Source organism: Cherax quadricarinatus, unplaced genomic scaffold, assembly GCF_038502225.1.
Source record: "Cherax quadricarinatus isolate ZL_2023a unplaced genomic scaffold, ASM3850222v1 Contig171, whole genome shotgun sequence".
Classification (NCBI taxonomy): Eukaryota; Metazoa; Arthropoda; class Malacostraca; order Decapoda; family Parastacidae; genus Cherax; species Cherax quadricarinatus.
Genome location: NW_027195197.1, coordinates 53,713 through 77,942, shown reverse-complemented (window position 1 = coordinate 77,942; position 24,230 = coordinate 53,713). Strand labels below are relative to the sequence as shown.

General features: G+C 45.0%; 1 protein-coding gene across 3 annotated transcripts in view; it reads left to right on the top strand.

Annotated features, from left to right (window-relative positions):
• Positions 1 to 24,230, top strand: part of MED20 (Mediator complex subunit 20) — a 69,302-nt gene that overhangs the window by 21,968 nt on the left and 23,104 nt on the right. For 2 of the 3 annotated variants that reach the window (XM_070080139.1, XM_070080140.1), the window contains one exon: positions 18,609 to 18,748. In XM_070080139.1, coding sequence (XP_069936240.1) covers positions 18,609 to 18,748 — 140 coding nt within the window. Of the gene's footprint in view, positions 1 to 18,608; positions 18,749 to 18,830; positions 18,899 to 24,230 lie in introns of those variants that run through there. The other variant, XM_070080141.1, reaches the window with a different exon arrangement.

The window sequence follows — 24,230 nt, the reverse complement described above, 5'->3', positions numbered from 1 at the left end:
GTCGTGCCGTTTCTGTATACAAAACTATTTTTATTATCTATGAAATGTATTTTTTGTTAATATTTCCCATAGGAAATAATGTAAATCCAATTAAACCATTCCAGACACCCAAAAATATTAACTAAAAATACATTTTATAGATAAAAATACAGTGGACCCCCGGTTAACGATATTTTTTCACTCCGTAAGTATGTTCAGGTGCCAGTACTGACCGAATTTATTCCCATAAGAAATATTGTGAAGTAGATTAGTCCATTTCAGACCCCCAAACATACACGTACAAACGCACTTACATAAATACACTTACATAATTGGTCGCATTCGGAGGTAATCGTTATGCGGGGGTCCACTGTAGTTTTGCATACAGAAACGGCACGACTAAATTCGAGGGTCCACTGTATAACACAGAAAACAATGTAGATAAAAGTTTTTTTTACACATTTTCAAATGTAAAAAAAAAAAAGATGTACATTTTTCACCTCCAAATGCGACCAATTATGTAAGTGTATTTATGTAAGTGCGTTTGTACGTGTATGTTTGGGGGTCTGAAATGGACTAATCTACTTCACAATATTTCTTATGGGAACAAATTCGGTCAGTACTGGCACCTGAACATACTTCTGGAGTGAAAAAAGTTCATTAACCGGGGGTCCACTGTATATACGTTTGGACCGTTTAAGGGCTAACTTGGCATATAAGAGACTTTTTTTTTTATCACATCTACCCTCAGATACCATTGTAATACACACAAAAATATTGCAGGTGCTCCTTGACTTACAATGGTTTGACTTAAGATATTTTGACTTTCCAGTGCTGCAAAAGCAATTGCTTTGCAGATGAACTTGAAATTATACAGCATGAAGGCGGCAAGTCTGTAACTTGTATTCATTTACAGTGGAGCCTCGGTATACGCCCAGCTCCCTACTCGGACAAAGCTCAGCACTAGACCAAACAAATACGACCTGCTAGAACTTCACTCTAAACTATTTTGTGTTTCTTCGCAATTTTTGGTGTTGTTTTGTATTATTTGTATAAATACTGTAAGTCACTTTGACTTGACTTTGGCTTGACTTAATTTGACTTGACTTTCTGATTTATTGACTGTACTTTCCTCACCTTAATATCAGTTACTAATGCAGTTAATGTTAGGGTGGGCACCTCTGCAGTACGTGAACGACAGTTAATGGCACAGAAGTGCGTGTAGTCAGGTACTGATTAGCGAGAGTTCCAATAGTGCAAATTCCAATTTAGTGAAAGTTCTAATAGTGTGAATTTCAAATTAAGTGAGATTTTGAATAGTGCGAATTTCAATTTAATGAGAGTTTGAATAGGACAAATTTTGATTTTGTGTGAAATTAATTATATTTTTTTGCATCAAAGTCTTCAAATTGTGTGCAAAAATTACACGTATTTTGAATAGTGCGACCACTCCATGGGATTCACTGTTCGCACTACTCAAGACATGGCTATACACCGCATCTGTATAAACTGTTTACCTCGGGAGTCTCTAAAAAGCCAGCAAATATGATTAAATCGGTCGATTCCTGTGAATTTTGTCATCATCATTGGTGCTGAAATATGATGATTATCAAAACAGTGCTTATATAGGTGCTGAAATATCATGATCATGGAGACAGTATTTATATGCAAATCGAGATTGACTTAAGGATTTGTATATTCTTGCCATCCTTCTGTTTGTATATTTGTTACAGTGAGAGGAAGCTACATACAGTGGACCCTCGGTTAACGTAATTAATCCGTTCCAGAGAGCATGTCTTATACCGAATCTGACTCAGTCCGAATTAATTTTCCCCATAAGAAATAATGGAAATCCACATAATCCATTTTCGACACCCAAAAATATTAAAATGATTTTTTTACATGAAACATACATTTTCCTACACAGAAGACAATGAGACATGCAGAATAAACAATACTGAAATGACTCTTACCTTTACTGAAGATTTACTGATGAGTGATGAGACTGGAGGAGGGAGAGGATGGAGGTGTACTATTGTTTGGAAGGGGAATCTCCTTCCATAAAGACTTCAGGCACTAAGTCCTTTTCCAGGGTTACTTCCTTTCTTTGTTTTTTAATGTCACTAGGACCAGCTTGAGAGTCACTGCACTCCTGTGGCACTAAATATCTGTCCAGAGCACTCTGTTTCTGGCATCTCTTTAAGATTTCCCTAAAATGGGACACAACATTGTCATTGTAGATGTTGCCAGCACAGCCTGCAACAGCTGTGTCAGGGTGATGTTCAACCATAAATTATTATTTTTTTTTTTTTTTTATTATCACACCGGCCGATTCCCACCAAGGCAGGGTGGCCCGAAAAAGAAAAACTTTCACCATCATTCACTCCATCACTGTCTTGCCAGAAGGGTGCTTTACACTACAGTTTTTAAACTGCAACATTAACACCCCTCCTTCAGAGTGCAGGCACTGTACTTCCCATCTCCAGGACTCAAGTCCGGCCTGCCGGTTTCCCTGAATCCCTTCATAAATGTTACTTTGCTCACACTCCAACAGCACGTCAAGTATTAAAAACCATTTGTCTCCATTCACTCCTATCAAACACGCTCACGCATGCCTGCTGGAAGTCCAAGCCCCTCGCACACAAAACCTCCTTTACCCCCTCCCTCCAACCCTTCCTAGGCCGACCCCTACCCCGCCTTCCTTCCACTACAGACTGATACACTCTTGAAGTCATTCTGTTTCGCTCCATTCTCTCTACATGTCCGAACCACCTCAACAACCCTTCCTCAGCCCTCTGGACAACAGTTTTGGTAATCCCGCACCTCCTCCTAACTTCCAAACTACGAATTCTCTGCATTATATTCACACCACACATTGCCCTCAGACATGACATCTCCACTGCCTCCAGCCTTCTCCTCGCTGCAACATTCATCACCCACGCTTCACACCCATATAAGAGCGTTGGTAAAACTATACTCTCATACATTCCCCTCTTTGCCTCCAAGGACAAAGTTCTTTGTCTCCACAGACTCCTAAGTGCACCACTCACTCTTTTTCCCTCATCAATTCTATGATTCACCTCATCTTTCATAGACCCATCCGCTGACACGTCCACTCCCAAATATCTGAATACGTTCACCTCCTCCATACTCTCTCCCTCCAATCTGATATTCAATCTTTCATCACCTAATCTTTTTGTTATCCTCATAACCTTACTCTTTCCTGTATTCACCTTTAATTTTCTTCTTTTGCACACCCTACCAAATTCATCCACCAATCTCTGCAACTTCTCTTCAGAATCTCCCAAGAGCACAGTGTCATCGGCAAAGAGCAGCTGTGACAACTCCCACTTTGTGTGTGATTCTTTATCTTTTAACTCCACGCCTCTTGCCAAGACCCTCGCATTTACTTCTCTTACAACCCCATCTATAAATATATTAAACAACCACGGTGACATCACACATCCTTGTCTAAGGCCTACTTTTACTGGGAAAAAATTTCCCTCTTTCCTACATACTCTAACTTGAGCCTCACTATCCTCGTAAAAACTCTTCACTGCTTTCAGTAACCTACCTCCTACACCATACACTTGCAACATCTGCCACATTGCCCCCCTATCCACCCTGTCATACGCCTTTTCCAAATCCATAAATGCCACAAAGACCTCTTTAGCCTTATCTAAATACTGTTCACTTATATGTTTCACTGTAAACACCTGGTCCACACACCCCCTACCTTTCCTAAAGCCTCCTTGTTCATCTGCTATCCTATTCTCCGTCTTACTCTTAATTCTTTCAATTATAACTCTACCATACACTTTACCAGGTACACTCAACAGACTTATCCCCCTATAATTTTTGCACTCTCTTTTATCCCCTTTGCCTTTATACAAAGGAACTATGCATGCTCTCTGCCAATCCCTAGGTACCTTACCCTCTTCCATACATTTATTAAATAATTGCACCAACCACTCCAAAACTATATCCCCACCTGCTTTTAACATTTCTATCTTTATCCCATCAATCCCGGCTGCCTTACCCCCTTTCATTTTACCTACTGCCTCACGAACTTCCCCCACACTCACAACTGGCTCTTCCTCACTCCTACAAGATGTTATTCCTCCTTGCCCTATACACGAAATCACAGCTTCCCTATCTTCATCAACATTTAACAATTCCTCAAAATATTCCTTCCATCTTCCCAATACCTCTACCTCTCCATTTAATAACTCTCCTCTCCTATTTTTAACTGACAAATCCATTTGTTCTCTAGGCTTTCTTAACTTGTTAATCTCACTCCAAAACTTTTTCTTATTTTCAACCATAAATGTTTGCACATAAGAAAAAAGGAACACTGCAGCAGGCCTGTTGGCCCATACTAGGCAGGTCTTTCACTAACCATCCCACTAACAGAATCGTATTTGCCCAACCCAATTTTCAATGCTTCCCAAGCAATAAGCTTTGATAATTCTATTCACTTAAGTGCAAGTCCCACTCAAATCAAATCATGTGTGTGGGGAAGTACCCTGGCTGGTGTGTGGGGAAGTACCCTGGCTGGTGTGTGGGGAAGTACCCTGGTTGGTGTGTGTGGGGAATTACCCTGGCTGGTATATGAGGAAGTACCCTGGCTGGTGTGTGAGGAAGTACCCTGTCTGGTGTGTGAGGAAGTACCCTGGCTGGTGTGTGAGGAAGTACCCTGGTTGGTGTGTGTGGGGGAAGTACCCTGGCTGGTATGTGGGGAAGTACCCTGGCTGGTGTGTGTGGGGAAGTACCCTGGCTTGTGTGTGAGGAAGTACCCTGGCTGGTGTTTGTGGGGAAGTACCCTGGCTGGTGTACATAAGAAAGCAGGAACACTGCAGCAGACCTGTTGGCCCATACTGCCACCCTCTGTTACCATCACAACCACTGCCACCCTCTACTACCATCACTACCACCATCATTACCAAACTCTACCACCACCACTTTCGTATCTTTCTACAAACTTTTTCTTAATTATATAGTGTTTCTCACCCTCTTTACCAAAGGGCTGGCACTAGAAGCTTTCTTTGGGCCCATGGTGGCTTATTTAGCAGTTACAAGCACTAAAAACAATGGAATAATACAAAATGTATCGCATGTACCATGTGGAATCGTCCTCACTGGCTTGTAAACAATGGCACACTGGCTGTACATGGAGTGTCCGGGTCACTCACGCCATGCTAGCATGTTTGGGATGAATGACTTCAACCGAGTTTAGTGTCTTTAACCGAGCAATATTTTGACGCAAAAACATTACTTAATCCAATTATTACTTAATCCAATGACGTCTTAATCCGGGGGTCCACTGTATATTGTGTAGTACCTTGCGTATACTCTGTATACTGTTATTTTGTGATTAATAACTTGTATATTGTGGATCGACAGGAACTGTCCACGAGAACATCTCTGGCAGTTTATTTAATTTTTCCCACACTGGCTGTCTCGCAATGAGGCAGTGATCTGAAAAAAAAAAAAATTAACCATCACTCGCCCCACTCTTGTCTTGATTATGCCTCATAAATTTCTCAAATATTTTGAGCACCTGCCAGTGCTCTAAATTTTTTTAGCCCCTTGAGGGTCAGTGCTGTAGCTCTACAGTTTTGAGCTCTGGGTCAATGTCATAGAACTAGATAATGAGCTCAGCTCACTCAGATAAGCTGTGATGGGTAAATTTTGACCTAGATATGAGAGAATGGGTCTGGTGATTGCGCACCATATAAAACGGTCCTACCCCATGCAGTGTATGACAGGGAAGAAACTGTCACTGGGTTTTTGGTTTAACCCGTAAACGGTCCAAGCAGATCTACGTTCACATGTGTAGCGCTACAAAAGTAGATCTACGTTTTTTTTACATATTTTCAAATATAACAAAAAAAAGTAGATCTACGTTTTTTTACATATTTTCAAATATAACAAAAAAAGTAGATCTACGTTTTTTTTACATATTTTCAAATATAACAAAAAAAGTAGATCTACGTTTTTTTACACATTTTCAAATGTAGAAAAACAAAAAAAAGATCTACTTTTTTTACATACTTTCAAATGTTGAAAAAACGTATATATACGTTTGGACCGTTTACGGGTTAAAATAGCAAATTTGCAGTGTGTTTTCAGATGGTTTTTATGGTTTTAGTCTCGGTTTCTCAGTATGATTTGATACCAAGACACTGAAATAGAGATGATTTTGATTGGTTTCAGGATTGGAAGTAGCTTGAAATTGAGCTCAAAGTAGCGGAAATATTTGATTTTTGCCAATATTCCGAAGTAAACAGATCGCCTCACTTGTCCAATACGCACCCAACTAGTCGGTCTAATATGCATTCACAAATGCACTGACATTATTTATACAATTATTACAATAATGCATAACAGTAAATTTTCTATTATTTTTTTTTTTGTGTGAATAAAAATTCTTTTGGTATAAAAATTCAAAATGGAAACTGTGTAATATAAGAGAGGCCTGGAAACATAACTAATGAACAAAGGAAATGTTATTTTAGTGCCAGGAATGCCTGCGTTGTTTATTCTGGACCCTATTTTGAAATTGGCATACACCTACCATCCGACTTACGACCGAGTTCGGTTCCGAGAAACTGGTCGTAAGTCGAAATGGTCGTAAGTCGAACTTTACTACTGAATATCAACAAAACATTTTTGTAATGACTTTATTTTATTGTTTTATTTTGGTATTTCATGTTTTACTTTACTTTTTATGTTGTTAGTACTGTATTTTATACTGTAAGGTTTAGGATAAACACTGTGTACAACACAAACACTTGTTTATTTCCCAGAAATTTGGCATAAAAAACACGGTCGTAAGTCGAGTGATCGTAAGTCGAGCAGGTCGTAAGTCGAGCAGGTCGTAAGTCGAGCAGGTCGTAAGTCGAGCAGGTTGTAAGTCGGATGGTAGGTGTATTTTGAAATTTGTGTGGAACTGGCCAAATTACCAATTTCTGATCACTTTAGTTGAAATAGTTGATTGGGGAATTTCTTGTGCTCAGTCAATAAAATGGAAGACATGCTAGTGATATAACTAAGAATGTGGTCTATTGGAACAACATAATTGGCCTAAAATAGGACTCACTGTGGGCAAAATCGCCGATGTGTAAATATCGCTGACACAGCAAAATTCGTAAAAGCATAATTTTGTAAGTTTTCCATCAAATTTCATACTTTTTGTTTTATTGCCTTCAGAAAAAGATTCTGTACCATTTCGTAACAAAAACTATGAAGAATTTTTTTTTTTTTTTAATTTTTGGACCCTAAAGAGATTAAAAAACACCAGTTGCCTCGTACCGAGGCAAAGTGACCTGAAAAAGAAAACACTTTAACCATCACTCACCCCACCCCATGTTTTTTTTACATGCTTTCAAATGGGGAAAATCAAGGTCGGAGCACTACGCACATGAACGTAGATCTACGTTTGGACAGTTTAAGGGTTAAACAAGATGTGTGAGTTAAGGGTCCAGTAGGTATATCAGAGATATATCAAAGGTATATCAGAGGTATATCAGAAGTATATCAGTGGTATATCAGAGGTATAGCAATGATATATCAAAGGTATATCAGAGATATATCAAAAGTATATCAAAGGTATGTCAGAGTTATATCAGGGGTATATTAAAGGTATATCAGAGGTATATCAAAGGTATATCAGAGGTATATTAAAGGATTATCAGGTATATCAGAGGCATATCAAAGGTACATCAGACGTGTATCAGACATATACCAGAGGTATAACAAGGATATATCAGAGGTATATCAAAGGTATATTCCTGATTTTTGACAAATTACATTTTAAAAATAATGGTTAGGCAATTTTTTGGCTCCAGGGAACGTAACTAAATTTTCCCCATAAGCCCTTCAGTTTATCTTACACCAGCGTTCAGGAACCTAACTGTCGAGGGTCACCTGTGAAGCCCAGGGTTATTAACCTACCCAGGACTACCCTATCCTGGGGGACTCTTGGCACCATAAGCCTATTTTTATGGGAGTTTTGGAAACTTAAGCCTATTTTGGGGAATCTTGGGAACATAAGCCTATTTTTTGGGGAGTTTTGGGAATGTAAACCTCTATTTTTAAGTCTAGTGTACACTGCTGTATACTGTTCAATACTGTTGTACACCAGTATTCAACAGCAGTATACAACAGTATACAGCAGTATACAACAGTATACAACAGTATACAACAGTATACAGCAGCATACAACAGTATAGAGCAGTATATACTAGTATACAACAGTATACAGCAATATACAACAGTATAGACCAGTATACATTATACAACAGTATACAACAGTATACAACAGTACACAGCAGTATACAACAGTATGCAATATTATACACAGCATACAACAGTATACAATATTATACAACAGTATACAGCAGTATACAGCAGTATACAACAGTATACAGCAGTATACTTATAGAGCAGTAAACCATATAAGGGGTGGGGATAGAACCCGCAGCCAGAGTAATAAAACTCCAGTATATAATCAACAGTATACAGCAGTGTATGTCAGTATACAGCAGTGTATGTCAGTATACAGCAGTGTATGTCAGTATACAGCACTGTGCCAGTATACAGCAATGTATGTCAGTATACAGCAGTGTATGTCAGTATACAGCAGTGTATGTCAGTATACAGCAGTGTGTGTCAGTATACAGCAGTGTATGTCAGTATACAGCAGTGTATGTCAGTATACAGCAGTGTATGTCAGTATACAGCAGTGTATGTCAGTATACAGCAGTGTATGTCAGTATACAGCAGTGTATGTCAGTATACAGCAGTGTGTGTCAGTATACAGCAGTGTATGTCAGTATACAGCAGTGTATGTCAGTATACAGCAGTGTATGTCAGTATACAGCAGTGTATGTCAGTATACAGCAGTGTGTGTCAGTATACAGCAGTGTATGTCAGTATACAGCAGTGTATGTCAGTATACAGCAGTGTATGTCAGTATACAGCAGTGTATGTCAGTATACAGCAGTGTATGTCAGTATACAGCAGTGTGTGCCAGTATACAGCAATGTATGTCAGTATACAGCAGTGTATGTCAGTATACAGCAGTGTACGAGAGTATACAGCAGTGTATGTCAGTATACAGCAGTGTACGACAGTATACAGCAGTGTACGACAGTATACAGCAGTGTACGACAGTATACAGCAGTGTACGGCACTATACAGCAGTGTACGACAGTATACAGCAGTGTACGACAATATACAGCAGTGTACGGCACTATACAGCAGTGTACGACAGTATACAGCAGTGTACGACAGTATACAGCAGTGTACGACAGTATACAGCAGTGTACGACAGTATACAGCAGTGTACGACAGTATACAGCAGTGTACGACAGTATACAGCAGTGTACGGCACTATACAGCAGTGTACGGCACTATACAGCAATGTACGACAGTATACAGCAGTGTACGACAGTATACAGCAGTGTACGACAGTATACAGCAGTGTACGGCACTATACAGCAGTGTACGACAGTATACCGCAGTATACAGCAGTGTACGACAGTATACAGCAGTATACAGCAGTGTAGGACAGTGTACGGCACTATACAGCAGTGTACGACAGTATACAGCAGTGTACGACAGTATACAGCAGTGTACGACAGTATACAGCAGTGTACGACAGTGTACGGCACTATACAGCAGTGTACGACAGTATACAGCAGTGTACGACAGTATACAGCAGTGTACGACAGCATCCAGCAGTGTACGACAGTATACAGCAGTGTACCACAGTATACAGCAGTGTACCACAGTATACAGCAGTGTATGACAGTATACAGCAGTGTACGACAGTATACAGCAGTGTACGACAGTATACAGCAGTGTACGGCACTATACAGCAGTGTACGACAGTATACAGCAGTGTACGGCACTATACAGCAGTGTACGGCACTATACAGCAGTGTACGGCACTATACAGCAGTGTACGACAGTATACAGCAGTGTACGACAGTATACAGCAGTGTACGGCACTATACAGCAGTGTACGACAGTATACAGCAGTGTACGACAGTATACAGCAGTGTACGACAGTATAGAGCAGTGTACGACAGTATACAGCAGTGTACGACAGTATACAGCAGTGTACGGCACTATACAGCAGTGTACGGCACTATACAGCAGTGTACGACAGTATACAGCAGTGTACGACAGTATACAGCAGTGTACGACAGTATACAGCAGTGTACGACAGTATACAGCAGTGTACGGCACTATACAGCAGTGTACGACAGTATACAGCAGTATACAGCAGTGTACGACAGTATACAGCAGTATACAGCAGTGTAGGACAGTGTACGGCACTATACAGCAGTGTACGACAGTATACAGCAGTGTACGACAGTATACAGCAGTGTACGACAGCATACAGCAGTGTACGACAGTATACAGCAGTGTACCACAGTATACAGCAGTGTACCACAGTATACAGCAGTGTACGACAGTATACAGCAGTGTACGACAGTATACAGCAGTGTACGACAGTATACAGCAGTGTACGACAGTATACAGCAGTGTACGGCACTATACAGCAGTGTACGACAGTATACAGCAGTGTACGACAGTATACAGCAGTGTACGACAGCATACAGCAGTGTACGACAGTATACAGCAGTGTACCACAGTATACAGCAGTGTACCACAGTATACAGCAGTGTACGACAGTATACAGCAGTGTACGACAGTATACAGCAGTGTACGACAGTATACAGCAGTGTACGACAGTATACAGCAGTGTACGGCACTATACAGCAGTGTACGACAGTATACAGCAGTGTACGGCACTATACAGCAGTGTACGGCACTATACAGCAGTGTACGACAGTATACAGCAGTGTACGACAGTATACAGCAGTGTACGGCACTATACAGCAGTGTACGACAGTATACAGCAGTGTATGACAGTGTACGGCACTATACAGCAGTGTACGACAGTATACAGCAGTGTACGACAGTATATTGCAGTGTACAGCAGTATACAGCAGTATACAGCAGTATATAGCAGTGTACGGCAGTATATAGCAGTGTACGGCAGAATACAGCAATATACAGCAGTGTAGGACAGTATACAGCAGTATACAGCAGTGTACGACAGTATACAGCAGTATACAGCAGTGTACTGCAGTGTACGGCAGTATACAGCAGTGTACGGCAGTATACAGCAGTGTATGGCAGTATATAGCAGTGTACGGCAGTATACAGCAGTATACGGCAGTATATAGCAGTGCACGGCAGTATATAGCAATGTATGGTACTGGGCAGACTAGACAGGCTTTTACTGGCGCCTTATGTCTAGCCAAGACTGTGTGGGGTTTGTGTGTGTGTGTGTGTTGCGTGTGTGTTTGTGTTTCGTGTGTTGTGTGTGTGTGTGTTTGTGTTGTGTGTTGTGTGTGTGTTTGTGTTGCGTGTGTTGTGTGTGTGTGTGGTGTGTGTATGTGTGTGTTACGTGTGTTGTGTGTTGTGTGTGTGTTTGTGTTGCGTGTGTTGTGTGTGTGTGTGTGTGGTGTGTGTATGTGTGTGTTGTGTGTTGTGTGTGTGTGTGTGTGTGTGTGTGTGTGTGTGTGTGTGTGTGTGTGTGTGTGTGTGTGTGCGTTGTGTGTGTTGTGCTGTGTTGTGTGTGTGTATGTGTGTGTGTGTGTGTGTGTGTTGTGTGTGTGTATGTGTGTGTGTGTGTGTGTGTGTTGTGTGTGTGTATGTGTGTGTGTGTGTGTGTGTGTGTGTGTACGTTGTGTGTGTGTGTGTATGTTGTGTGTGTGTGTGTGTATGTGTGTATGTTTTGTGTGTGTGTGTGTGTGTGTGTGTGTGTGTGTGTGTGTGTGTGTGTACTCACCTAATTATACTCACCTAATTGTGGTTGTAGGGGTCGAGTCTCAGCTACTGGCCCCCGCCTCTTCACTGATCGCTACTAGGTCCTCTCCCTCTCTGCTTCCTGTGTGTGTGTGTGTGTGTGTGTGTGTGTGTGTGTGTGTGTGTGTGTGTGTGTGTGTGTGTGTGTGTGTGTGTGTGTGTGTGTGTGTGTATGTGTGTGTTTGTGTTCCCTTATTCCTGCGTCTCCTGTTCCTGTGTCCCCTTGTTAGTGTCCCCTTGTTCCTGTGTCCCCTTGTTCCTGTGTCCCCTTGTTCCTGTGTCCCCTTGTTCCTGTGCCCCCTTGTTCCTGTGTCCCCTTGTTCCTGTGTCCCCTTGTTCCTGTGTCCCCTATCCCTATCCCCTGACCCTCCTATCCTCCAGTGTTATATCCCCTCTGTCCCTCCTTTCCTAAGGTGTTATCATGCCCCCTTATCCCTCCTGTCCTCCTGTGGTATCATATCCCCCCCCCTGTCCCTCCTGTCCTCTAGTGTTATATCCCCCCTGTCCCTCCTGTCCTCCAGTGTTATCATATCCCCTCCTGTCCTCCAGTGTTATCATACAACCCCCCTATCCTGCCTGTCCTCCAGTGTCGTCAGGTTGATTTCCTTTAACCTCTCCTCGTAGGACATACCCCTCAGCTCTGGGACTAGTCTTGTTGCAAACCTTTGCACTTTCTCTAATTTTGTGACGTGCTTGGCCAGGTGTCAATTCCAAACTGGTGCTGCATAATACTCCAATATGGTCCTGACGTACACGGTGTACAGTGTCTGAAGTACACGGTGTACAGTATCTGACGTACACGGTGAGCAGTGTCTGATGTACACAGTGTACAGTGTCTTGAATGACTCCTTAGATGTCGAAATGATATTCTCAGTTTTGCCAGGCGCCGGTATGCTACAGCAGTTATTTGGTTAATGTGCTCCTCAGATGTGCTTGGTGTGTGTGTGTGTGTGTGTGTGTGTGTGTGTGTGTGTGTGTGTGTGGTGTACTCAGACACTGGTGGCACTACTGCAGTCTCAGCAGTCACACTGGCACCAACTCACCCTAACAGTCCCTCACACGATCCACCAGGCGCCATCAGCTTCGATCCGAGGAAGAGAAACGTAACACCAATCTCTTGGATCAAGAGCCCCTTAAATGAAAGGAAATACGAAAAATAATTGAAGTTACTAAATCTTGTGAAGTTTCCCTATTAATCCATTTTCTGTGAATGTGATGATACCATTTTCTCTTAATTTTAGGAAGAACTACGTTAATTATCGATTTTTTTTTAAGGGTTAAGAATGTTAGTTGTTAAGGGTGTTTTAAGGTGTTTAAAATATTGATAAGTAGAGACATGTGCAACAGTTAAGAATCTTTATTCCGAAATGTTTTGCCTACAAGGTAGGCTTTTTCAGTCGATTACAGATGTAGTTTTGAGGTAGTCAGTTCCTCGGTCTGAAAAAGAGTTCTGCTCCATAGAAATCTTGGAAAAATTTGGACTTCCAAACAACTAATAAGGAAGTCCAAACAGTTGTTTGGACTTTCTTATTAGTTTGGTAAGGACTGTCGTACAATTTTCAGAATGTTCTTTAATTAAGCCCCATCTATACTGTTTCTCGTAATGTTTTTTTTTTCTATGGATCTGAGGGTGGTGTTTATTAGTCATGGGCAACCTAGTCTCTCTGTAGTGATCTGCTCAGTTATTACAGGACAATGTAAGTTTTGTGTTCCAGTCAGTGGAACTAGTAGGGAAGTCTGGGTTCCAGTCAGTGGAACCAGGTGCTGTAGGAAAGACTGGGTTCCAGTCAGTGGAACCAGGTGCTGTAGGAAAGACTGGGTTCCAGTCAGTGGAACCAGGTGCTGTAGGAAAGTCTGGGTTCCAGTCAGTGGAACCAGATGCTGTAGGGAAGTCTGGGTTCCAGTCATTGGAAACTAGGTGCTGTAGGGAAGTCTGGGTTCCAGTCATTGGAAACTAGGTGCTGTAGGGAAGTCTGGGTTCCAGTCAGTGGAACCAGATGCTGTAGGAAAGTCTGGGTTCTAGTCAGTGGAACTAGGTGCTGTAGGAAAGTCTGGGTTCCAGTCAGTGGAACTAGGTGCTGTAGGAAAGTCTGGGTTCCAGTCAGTGGAACCAGGTGCTGTAGGAAAGTCTGGGTTCCAGTCAGTGGAACCAGGTGCTGTAGGAAAGTCTGGGTTCCAGTCATTGGAAACTAGGTGCTGTAGGGAAGTCTGGGTTCCAGTCAGTGGAACCAGGTGCTGTAGGAAAGTCTGGGTTCCAGTCAGTGGAACCAGGTGCTGTAGGAAAGTCTGGGTTCCAGTCAGTGGAACCAGATGCTGTAGGGAAGTCTGGGTTCCAGTCAGTGGAACCAGGTGCTGTAGGAAAGACTGGGTTCCAGTCAGTGGAACCAGGTGCTGTAGGGAAGTCTGGGTTCCAGTCATTGGAACTAGGTGCTGTAGGGAAGTCTGGGTTCCAGTCAGTGGAACCAGGTGCTGTAGGAAAGACGGTTCCAGTCAGTGGAACCAGGTGTTGTAGGGAAGTCTGGGTTCCAGTCAGTGGAACTAGGTGCTGTAGGGAAGTCTGGGTTCCAGTCAGTGGAACCAGGTGCTGTAGGAAAGACGGTTCCAGTCAGTGGAACCAGGTGTTGTAGGGAAGTCTGGGTTCCAGTCAGTGGAACTAGGTGCTGTGGGGAAGTCTGGGTTCCAGTCAGTGGAACCAGGTGCTGTAGGAAAGACGGTTCCAGTCAGTGGAACCAGGTGTTGTAGGGAAGTCTGGGTTCCAGTCAGTGGAACTAGGTGCTGTGGGGAAGTCTGTGTTCCAGTCAGTGGAACTAGGTGCTGTAAGGAAGTCTGTGTTCCAGTCAGTGGAACCAGGTGCTGTAGGGAAGTCTGTGTTCCAGTCAGTGGAACCAGGTGCTGTAGGGAAGTCTATGTTCCAGTCAGTGGAACCAGGTGCTGTATGGAAGTCTGTGTTCCAGTCAGTGGAACCAGGTGCTGTAGGGAAGTCTGTGTTCCAGTCAGTGGAACCAGGTGCTGTAGGGAAGTCTGTGTTCCAGTCAGTGGAACCAGGTGCTGTAGGGAAGTCTGTGTTCCAGTCAGTGGAACCAGGTGCTGTAGGGAAGTCTGTGTTCCAGTCAGTGGAACCAGGTGCTGTAGGGAAGTCTGTGTTCCAGTCAGTGGAACTAGGTGCTGTGGGGAAGTCTGTGTTCCAGTCAGTGGAACCAGGTGCTGTAGGGAAGTCTGTGTTCCAGTCAGTGGAACCAGGTGCTGTAGGGAAGTCTGTGTTCCAGTCAGTGGAACCAGGTGCTGTGGGGAAGTTTATGTTCCAGTCAGTGGAACTAGGTGCTGTAGGGAAGTCTGTGTTCCAGTCAGTGGAACCAGGTGCTGTGGGGAAGTTTATGTTCCAGTCAGTGGAACCAGGTGCTGTGGGGAAGTTTATGTTCCAGTCAGTGGAACCAGGTGCTGTGGGGAAGTTTATGTTCCAGTCAGTGGAACCAGGTGCTGTAGGGAAGTCTGTGTTCCAGTCAGTGGAACTAGGTGCTATAGGGAAGTCTATGTTCCAGTCAGTGGAACTAGGTGCTATAGGGAAGTCTATGTTCCAGTCAGTGGAACTAGGTGCTATAGGGAAGTCTATGTTCCAGTCAGTGGAACTAGGTGCTATAGGGAAGTCTATGTTCCAGTCAGTGGAACTAGGTAGGGAAGTTATTGAAGTCTGGTCATTGAGACGAATTGAGATCTTACTGTATTTAATAGGTACCTTACAAATGTTTATGTGATTATCCCAGATTTAAGGGGAACTAATATATTGGTCCATGGTCAGTTGTGGTTGCACTCATCTCTGTTAACCTTGTTGGTTTAGTTATAGCTGGTATGAACAGTCAATTGTTCATACTTGTTAATGAAGTCAGTTACTGACAGCAACACCAGCACCAGCAGTAACAGAAGTAGCAACAACACCAGCACCAGCAGTAACAGAAGTACCAGCAACACCAGCACCAGCAGTAACAGAAGTACCAGCAACACCAGCACCAGCAGTAACAGAAGTAGCAGCAACACCAGCACCAGCAGTAACAGAAGTAGCAGCAACACCAGCACCAGCAGTAACAGAAGTAGCAACAACAGCAGCAACACCAGCACCAGCAGTAACAGAAGTAGCAACAACACCAGCAGCGCCAGCAGTAACAGAAGTACCAGCAACACCAGCACCAGCAGTAACAGAAGTAGCAACAACAGCAGCAACACCAGCACCAGCAGTAACAGAAGTAGCAACAACACCAGCAGCGCCAGCAGTAACAGAAGTACCAGCAACACCAGCACCAGCAGTAACAGAAGTACCAGCAACACCAGCACCAGCAGTAACAGAAGTAGCAACAACAGCAGCAACACCAGCACCAGCAGTAACAGAAGTAGCAACAACACCAGCAGCGCCAGCAGTAACAGAAGTACCAGCAACACCAGCACCAGCAGTAACAGAAGTACCAGCAACACCAACACCAGCAGTAACAGAAGTAGCAACAACAGCAGCAACACCAGCACCAGCAGTAACAGAAGTAGCAACAACACCAGCAGCGCCAGCAGTAACGTTACTGGTGATTGATCCTCGGTCAGGCCAAATGTTGAACTCGCCAGCAAGTGGTCGGTAATGCTTGTTCAATTGCTTGTTGTTAGTTTTAGCACGATAGGTTGAGATATTTTTGTGAGGTATCCTCAAGACTGATTACAACAATCGTAAAGGGACACTCGGGGTCTTCTGCAGAAAATTTAGCAAATGTTTAGTTACGATATTCATGTCTTAAGCCTGTACACTTACAGCGTAATAGTTCATTAGAACAGCAGGTACCTACTTCCTGTCCATGATACCCACAACACTTAGCTAATACCAAAGTACCTGCTTCCTGCCCATAATACCCACAACAATCAGCTAATACCAAGGTACTTCCTGTCCATGATACCCACAACACTCAGCTAATACCAAAGTACCTGCTTCCTGCCCATAATACCCACAACATTCAGCTAATACCAAGGTACTTCCTGTCCATGATACCCACAACACTCAGCTAATACCAAAGTACCTGCTTCCTGCCTATAATACCCACAACAATCAGCTAATACCAAGGTACTTCCTGTCCATGATACCCACAGCAGTTGTGAATGGCAGTGTATCACGTTAGTGTGTGTGTGAGAGATAAGATAAGATTTCGTTCGGATTTTTAACCCCGGAGGGTTAGCCACCCAGGATAACCCAAGAAAGTCAGTGCGTCATCGAGGACTGTCTAACTTATTTCCATTGTGGTCCTTAATCTTGTCCCCCAGGATGCGACCCACACCAGTCGACTAACACCCAGGTACCTATTTGCTGCTAGGTGAACAGGACAACAGGTGTAAGGAAACGTGTCGGAATGTTTCCACCCGCCGGGAATCGAACCCGGGCCCTCCGTGTGTGAAGCGGGAGCTTTAGTCACCAGGCCACCGGGCCTGGTGGCATGACACTGTACTACTGCCCACACTGGTAAGTACCTTGATGCTACACAGTGTGGCATGTTCACTGTCGACTGTGACACTATACTACTGCCCATGCTGGTAAGTTTACCTGGAGAGAGTTCCGGGGGTCAACGCCCCCGCGGCCCGGTCTGAGACCAGGCCTCCTTAAGCCAGGTTTCAGTAAGAATAATACGAGAGATCAATTTAAACAATCTAGAAGAACCGGGAGGTCATCATAGCGCTCTAATGTTGTAGTTAAAAGTTATTTTATATAGAATTAGTTTATGTAAAAGTTGCTAAATATGTTATAGTCTGCCCGTTAATGGGTCAGTTTTCTCTATGTGAATATTTCCATTTTCTGTTAGTTTTAAGGGATACTACTAAATTTTTTTTTTTGGTGTCGGCGAAGGGCTGTTGATCCGAGGAAGTGGACTTGTCTTCTTCCTTGAATCGAAACTGATGGTCTTCTGTCCCCCACCCAGGCGCTGTGACCCCCTATGGATTTAGCGCAGTCTCACCCTGCCCAGGATGCCACCCACAATACTCGTCTAACACCCCCCTGGTACCTACTGCCCAATAAGCCACCCATGACTGTCAACACCCTGGTACCTACTTACTGCCCAGGATAACACCCACGACACTCGGCTAACACCCTGGTACCTATATACTGGCCAGGATACCACCTACGACACTCGCCCAACACCCTGGTGCCCGTGATACCCATAACAGTCAGCTAATAGCAAGGTATCTACTTCCTGTCCATGATACCCACAACAGTCAGCTAATACCAAAGTACCTACTTCCTGTCCACGATACCCACAACAGTCAGCTAATACCAAAGTACCTACTTCCTGTCCATGATACCCACAACAGCTAATACCAAGGTAACTACTTCCTGCCCATGATACAACAGTCAGCTAATACCTAGTACTTCCTGCCCATGATACCCACAACAGTCGTCTAATACCGAGGTACCTACTTCGTGCCCATGATACCCACAACAGCTAATACCGAGGTACCTACTTCCTGCCCATGATACCCACAACAGCTAATACCGAGGTACCTACTTCCTGCCCATGATACCCACAACAGTCAGCTAATACCAATGTACCTACTTACTGCTCATGATACCACCCACAATTATCTGACACCCACGTACATACTGCCCATGATGCCACCTACAACAGTCAACTGACACCTATTTAACCTAACCTAAGCCTTTCTCACCCATCCAATTTTAAGAGTTAGGTGCCTCTAACCGTTGCTAATGCCTCTGTTAACAGGTTACAAATCTTCCCTGATGCCTCCCGTTCCGGATGCCTTGAAACAGAGAAGTTACACAAGAGAATTATGCACCTTGATGCTACACAGTGTGGCATGTTCACTGTCGACTGTGACACTTACTACACTACTGCCCACGCTGGTAAGTACCTTGATGCTACACAGTGTGGCATGTTCACTGTCGACTGTGACACTTACTACACTACTGCCCATGCTGGTAAGTACCTTGATGCTACACAGTGCGGCATGTTCACTGTCGACTGTGACACTTACTACACTACTGCCCATGCTGGTAAGTACCTTGATGCTACACAGTGTGGCATGTTCACTGTCGACTGTGACACTTACTACACTACTGCCCATGCTGGTAAGTACCTTGATGCTACACAGTGTGGCATGTTCACTGTCGACTGTGACACTTACTACACTACTGCCCATGCTGGTAAGTACCTTGATGCTACACAGTGTGGCATGTTCACTGTCGACTGTGACACTGTACTACTGCCCACACTGTTAAGTACCTTGATGCTACACAGTAGCATGTTCACTGTCGACTGTGACACTTACTACACTACTGCCCATGCTGGTAAGTACCTTGATGCTACACAGTGTGGCATGTTCACTGTCGACTGTGACACTATACTACTGCCCACGCTGGTAAGTACCTTGATGCTACACAGTGTGGCATGTTCACTGTCGACTGTGACACTACTGCCCATGCTGGTAAGTACCTTGATGCTACACAGTGTGGCATGTTCACTGTCGACTGTGACACTACTGCCCATGCTGGTAAGTACCTTGATGCTACACAGTGTGGCATGTTCACTGTCGACTGTGACACTACTGCCCATGCTGGTAAGTACCTTGATGCTGCACAGTGTGGCATGTTCACTGTTGACTGTGACACTTACGACACTACTGCCCACGCTGGTAAGTACCTTGATGCTACACAGTGTGGCATGTTCACTGTCGACTGTGACACTACTGCCCATGCTGGTAAGTACCTTGATGCTACACAGTGTGGCATGTTCACTGTCGACTGTGACACTACTGCCCATGCTGGTAAGTACCTTGATGCTGCACAGTGTGGCATGTTCACTGTCGACTGACACTACTGCCCATGCTGGTAAGTACCTTGATGCTACACAGTGTGGCATGTTCACTGTCGACTGTGACACTTACGACACTACTGCCCACGCTGGTAAGTACCTTGATGCTACACAGTGTGGCATGTTCACTGTCGACTGTGACACTACTGCCCATGCTGGTAAGTACCTTGATGCTACACAGTGTGGCATGTTCACTGTTGACTGTGACACTACTGCCCACACTGGTAAGTACCTTGATGCTGCACAGTGTGGCATGTTCACTGTCGACTGTGACACTACTGCCCACACTGGTAAGTACCTTGATGCTACACAGTGTGGCATGTTCACTGTCGACTGTGACACTACTGCCCACGCTGGTAAGTACCTTGATGCTACACAGTGTGGCATGTTCACTGTCGACTGTGACACTACTGCCCATGCTGGTAAGTACCTTGATGCTACACAGTGTGGCATGTTCACTGTTGACTGTGACACTACTGCCCATGCTGGTAAGTACCTTGATGCTACACAGTGCGGCATGTTCACTGTCGACTGTGACACTACTGCCCACACTGGTAAGTACCTTGATGCTACACAGTGCGGCATGTTCACTGTCGACTGTGACACTACTGCCCACGCTGGTAAGTACCTTGATGCTACACAGTGTGGCATGTTCACTGTCGACTGTGACACTACTGCCCACGCTGGTAAGTACCTTGATGCTACACAGTGCGGCATGTTCACTGTCGACTGTGACACTACTGCCCACGCTGGTAAGTACCTTGATGCTACACAGTGTGGCATGTTCACTGTCGACTGTGACACTTACGACACTACTGCCCACGCTGGTAAGTACCTTGATGCTACACAGTGCGGCATGTTCACTGTTGACTGTGACACTACTGCCCATGCTGGTAAGTACCTTGATGCTACACAGTGTGGCATGTTCACTGTCGACTGTGACACTACTGCCCACGCTGGTAAGTACCTTGATGCTACACAGTGCGGCATGTTCACTGTCGACTGTGACACTACTGCCCACGCTGGTAAGTACCTTGATGCTACACAGTGTGGCATGTTCACTGTCGACTGTGACACTTACGACACTACTGCCCACGCTGGTAAGTACCTTGATGCTACACAGTGCGGCATGTTCACTGTTGACTGTGACACTACTGCCCATGCTGGTAAGTACCTTGATGCTACTCAGTGTGGCATGTTCACTGTCGACTGTGACACTACTGCCCATGCTGGTAAGTACCTTGATGCTGCACAGTGTGGCATGTTCACTGTCGACTGTGACACTACTGCCCACACTGGTAAGTACCTTGATGCTACACAGTGTGGCATGTTCACTGTCGACTGTGACACTACTGCCCATGCTGGTAAGTACCTTGATGCTACACAGTGTGGCATGTTCACTGTCGACTGTGACACTACTGCCCACGCTGGTAAGTACCTTGATGCTGCACAGTGTGGCATGTTCACTGTCGACTGTGACACTACTGCCCATGCTGGTAAGTACCTTGATGCTACACAGTGTGGCATGTTCACTGTCGACTGTGACACTACTGCCCATGCTGGTAAGTACCTTGATGCTACACAGTGTGGCATGTTCACTGTCGACTGTGACACTACTGCCCATGCTGGTAAGTACCTTGATGCTACACAGTGTGGCATGTTCACTGTTGACTGTGACACTACTGCCCACACTGGTAAGTACCTTGATGCTGCACAGTGTGGCATGTTCACTGTTGACTGTGACACTACTGCCCACACTGGTAAGTACCTTGATGCTACACAGTGTGGCATGTTCACTGTTGACTGTGACACTACTGCCCACACTGGTAAGTACCTTGATGCTACACAGTGTGGCATGTTCACTGTCGACTGTGACACTACTGCCCATGCTGGTAAGTACCTTGATGCTACACAGTGTGGCATGTTCACTGTTGACTGTGACACTACTGCCCACACTGGTAAGTACCTTGATGCTACACAGTAGCATGTTCACTGTTGACTGTGACACTGTACTACTGCCCACACTGTTAAGTACCTTGATGCTACACAGTAGCATGTTCACTGTCGACTGTGACACTATACTACTGCCCATGCTGGTAAGTACCTTGATGCTACACAGTAGCATGTTCACTGTTGACTGTGACACTGTACTACTGCCCACACTGTTAAGTACCTTGATGCTACACAGTAGCATGTTCACTGTCGACTGTGACACTATACTACTGCCCATGCTGGTAAGTACCTTGATGCTACACAGTGTGGCATGTTCACTGTCGACTGTGACACTATACTACTGCCCATGCTGGTAAGTGGCGTACTCTCCCTCCGTCCCCCAATCTCTCCCTGAGTTGCGACTTGACAGTAGTTCAGGATTACAAATTGTCAGTAAGTTCCAAGTTCCTTAAAGTTCCTTGTCTAAGTTCCTCTTCTAATATTTGAGTTTGCAATCACACTGTTGCTGCTGGTGTTGTGTGCTAGCGGCCCGAACCTGTGTTCACTAATCGGACTAACAAGACTTAAACACAGGCGCTGCGAGGAGAGAACTCTCAACTTTCCGCTGGGTTGTATATATGGCACTGTGACCTTGATGTAGGTAGTCTGTTATCGTAATCAAGGACATATCACACTGTGACCTTGATGTGCATTGTTATGGGAAGCAAGGATGCACATATCGCAGTGCGACCTTGACGTAGGTAGGTAGTCTATTATAGTAATCAAGGATGTACATGTTGCACTGTGACCTTGATGTAGGTTGGTAGTCTATTATAGTAATCAAGGCTGTACACATTTCACTGTGACCTTGATGTAGGTAGATGTTTCTTATGTAAATTAAAGAATATTCTGGATGGCTAAAATACTCCAAAGCTGAGAGTCGAACCTGGCTTCTCACCGAGAGTCCCACACACCCACAGTAACCCACACACCCACAGTAACCCACACACCCACAGTAACCCACACACCCACAGTAACCCACACACCCACAGTAACCCACACACCCACAGTAACCCACACACCCACAGTAACCCACAGTAACCCACACACCCACAGTAACCCACACACCCACAGTAACCCACACACCCACAGTAACCCACACACCCACAGTAACCCACACACCCACAGTAACCCACACACCCACAGTAACCCACACACCCACAGTAACCCACACCCACAGTAACCCACACACCCACAGTAACCCACACACCCACAGTAACCCACACACCCACAGTAACCCACACACCCACAGTAACCCACACACACACAGTAACACACCCACAGTAACCCACACACCCACAGTAACCCACACACCCACAGTAACCCACACACACACAGTAACACACCCACAGTAACCCACACACCCACAGTAACCCACACACCCACAGTAACCCACACCCACAGAAACCCACACACCCACACTAACCCACACACCCACAGTAACCCACACACACACAGTAACACACCCACAGTAACCCACACACACACAGTAACACACCCACAGTAACCCAAACACCCACAGTAACCCACACACCCACAGTAACCCACACACCCACAGTAACCCACACACCCACAGTAACCCACACACCCACAGTAACCCACACACACACAGTAACCCACACACCCACAGTAACCCACACACCCACAGTAACCCACACACCCACAGTAACCCACACACACACAGTAACCCACACACACACAGTAACCCAAACACCCACAGTAACCCACCCACACACAGTAACCCACACACCCACAGTAACCCACACACACACAGTAACCCACACACCCACAGTAACCCACACACCCACAGTAACCCACACACCCACAGTAACCCACACACCCACAGTAACCCAAACACTCACAGTAACCCACACACTCACAGTAACCCACACACCCACAGTAACCCACACACCCACAGTAACCCACACACCCACAGTAACCCACACACCCACAGTAACCCACACACCCACAGTAACCCACACACCCACAGTAACCCACACACTCACAGTAACCCACACACTCACAGTAACCCACACACCCACAGTAACCCACACACCCACAGTAACCCACACCCACAGTAACCCACACACCCACAGTAACCCACACACCCACAGTAACCCACACACCCACAGTAACCCACACACCCACAGTAACCCACACACCCACAGTAACCCACACACCCACACTAACCCACACACCCACAGTAACCCACACACCCACAGTAACCCACACACCCACAGTAACCCCCACACCCACACTAATCCACACACCCACAGTAACCCACACACCCACACTAACCCACACACCCACAGTAACCCCCACACTCACAGTAACCCACACACCCACAGTAACCCACACACCCACACTAACCCCCACACCCACAGTAACCCCCACACCCATAGTAACCCACACACCCACAGTAACCCACACACCCACAGTAACCCACACACCCACAGTAACCCACACACCCACAGTAACCCACACACCCACAGTAACCCACACACCCACAGTAAACCACACACC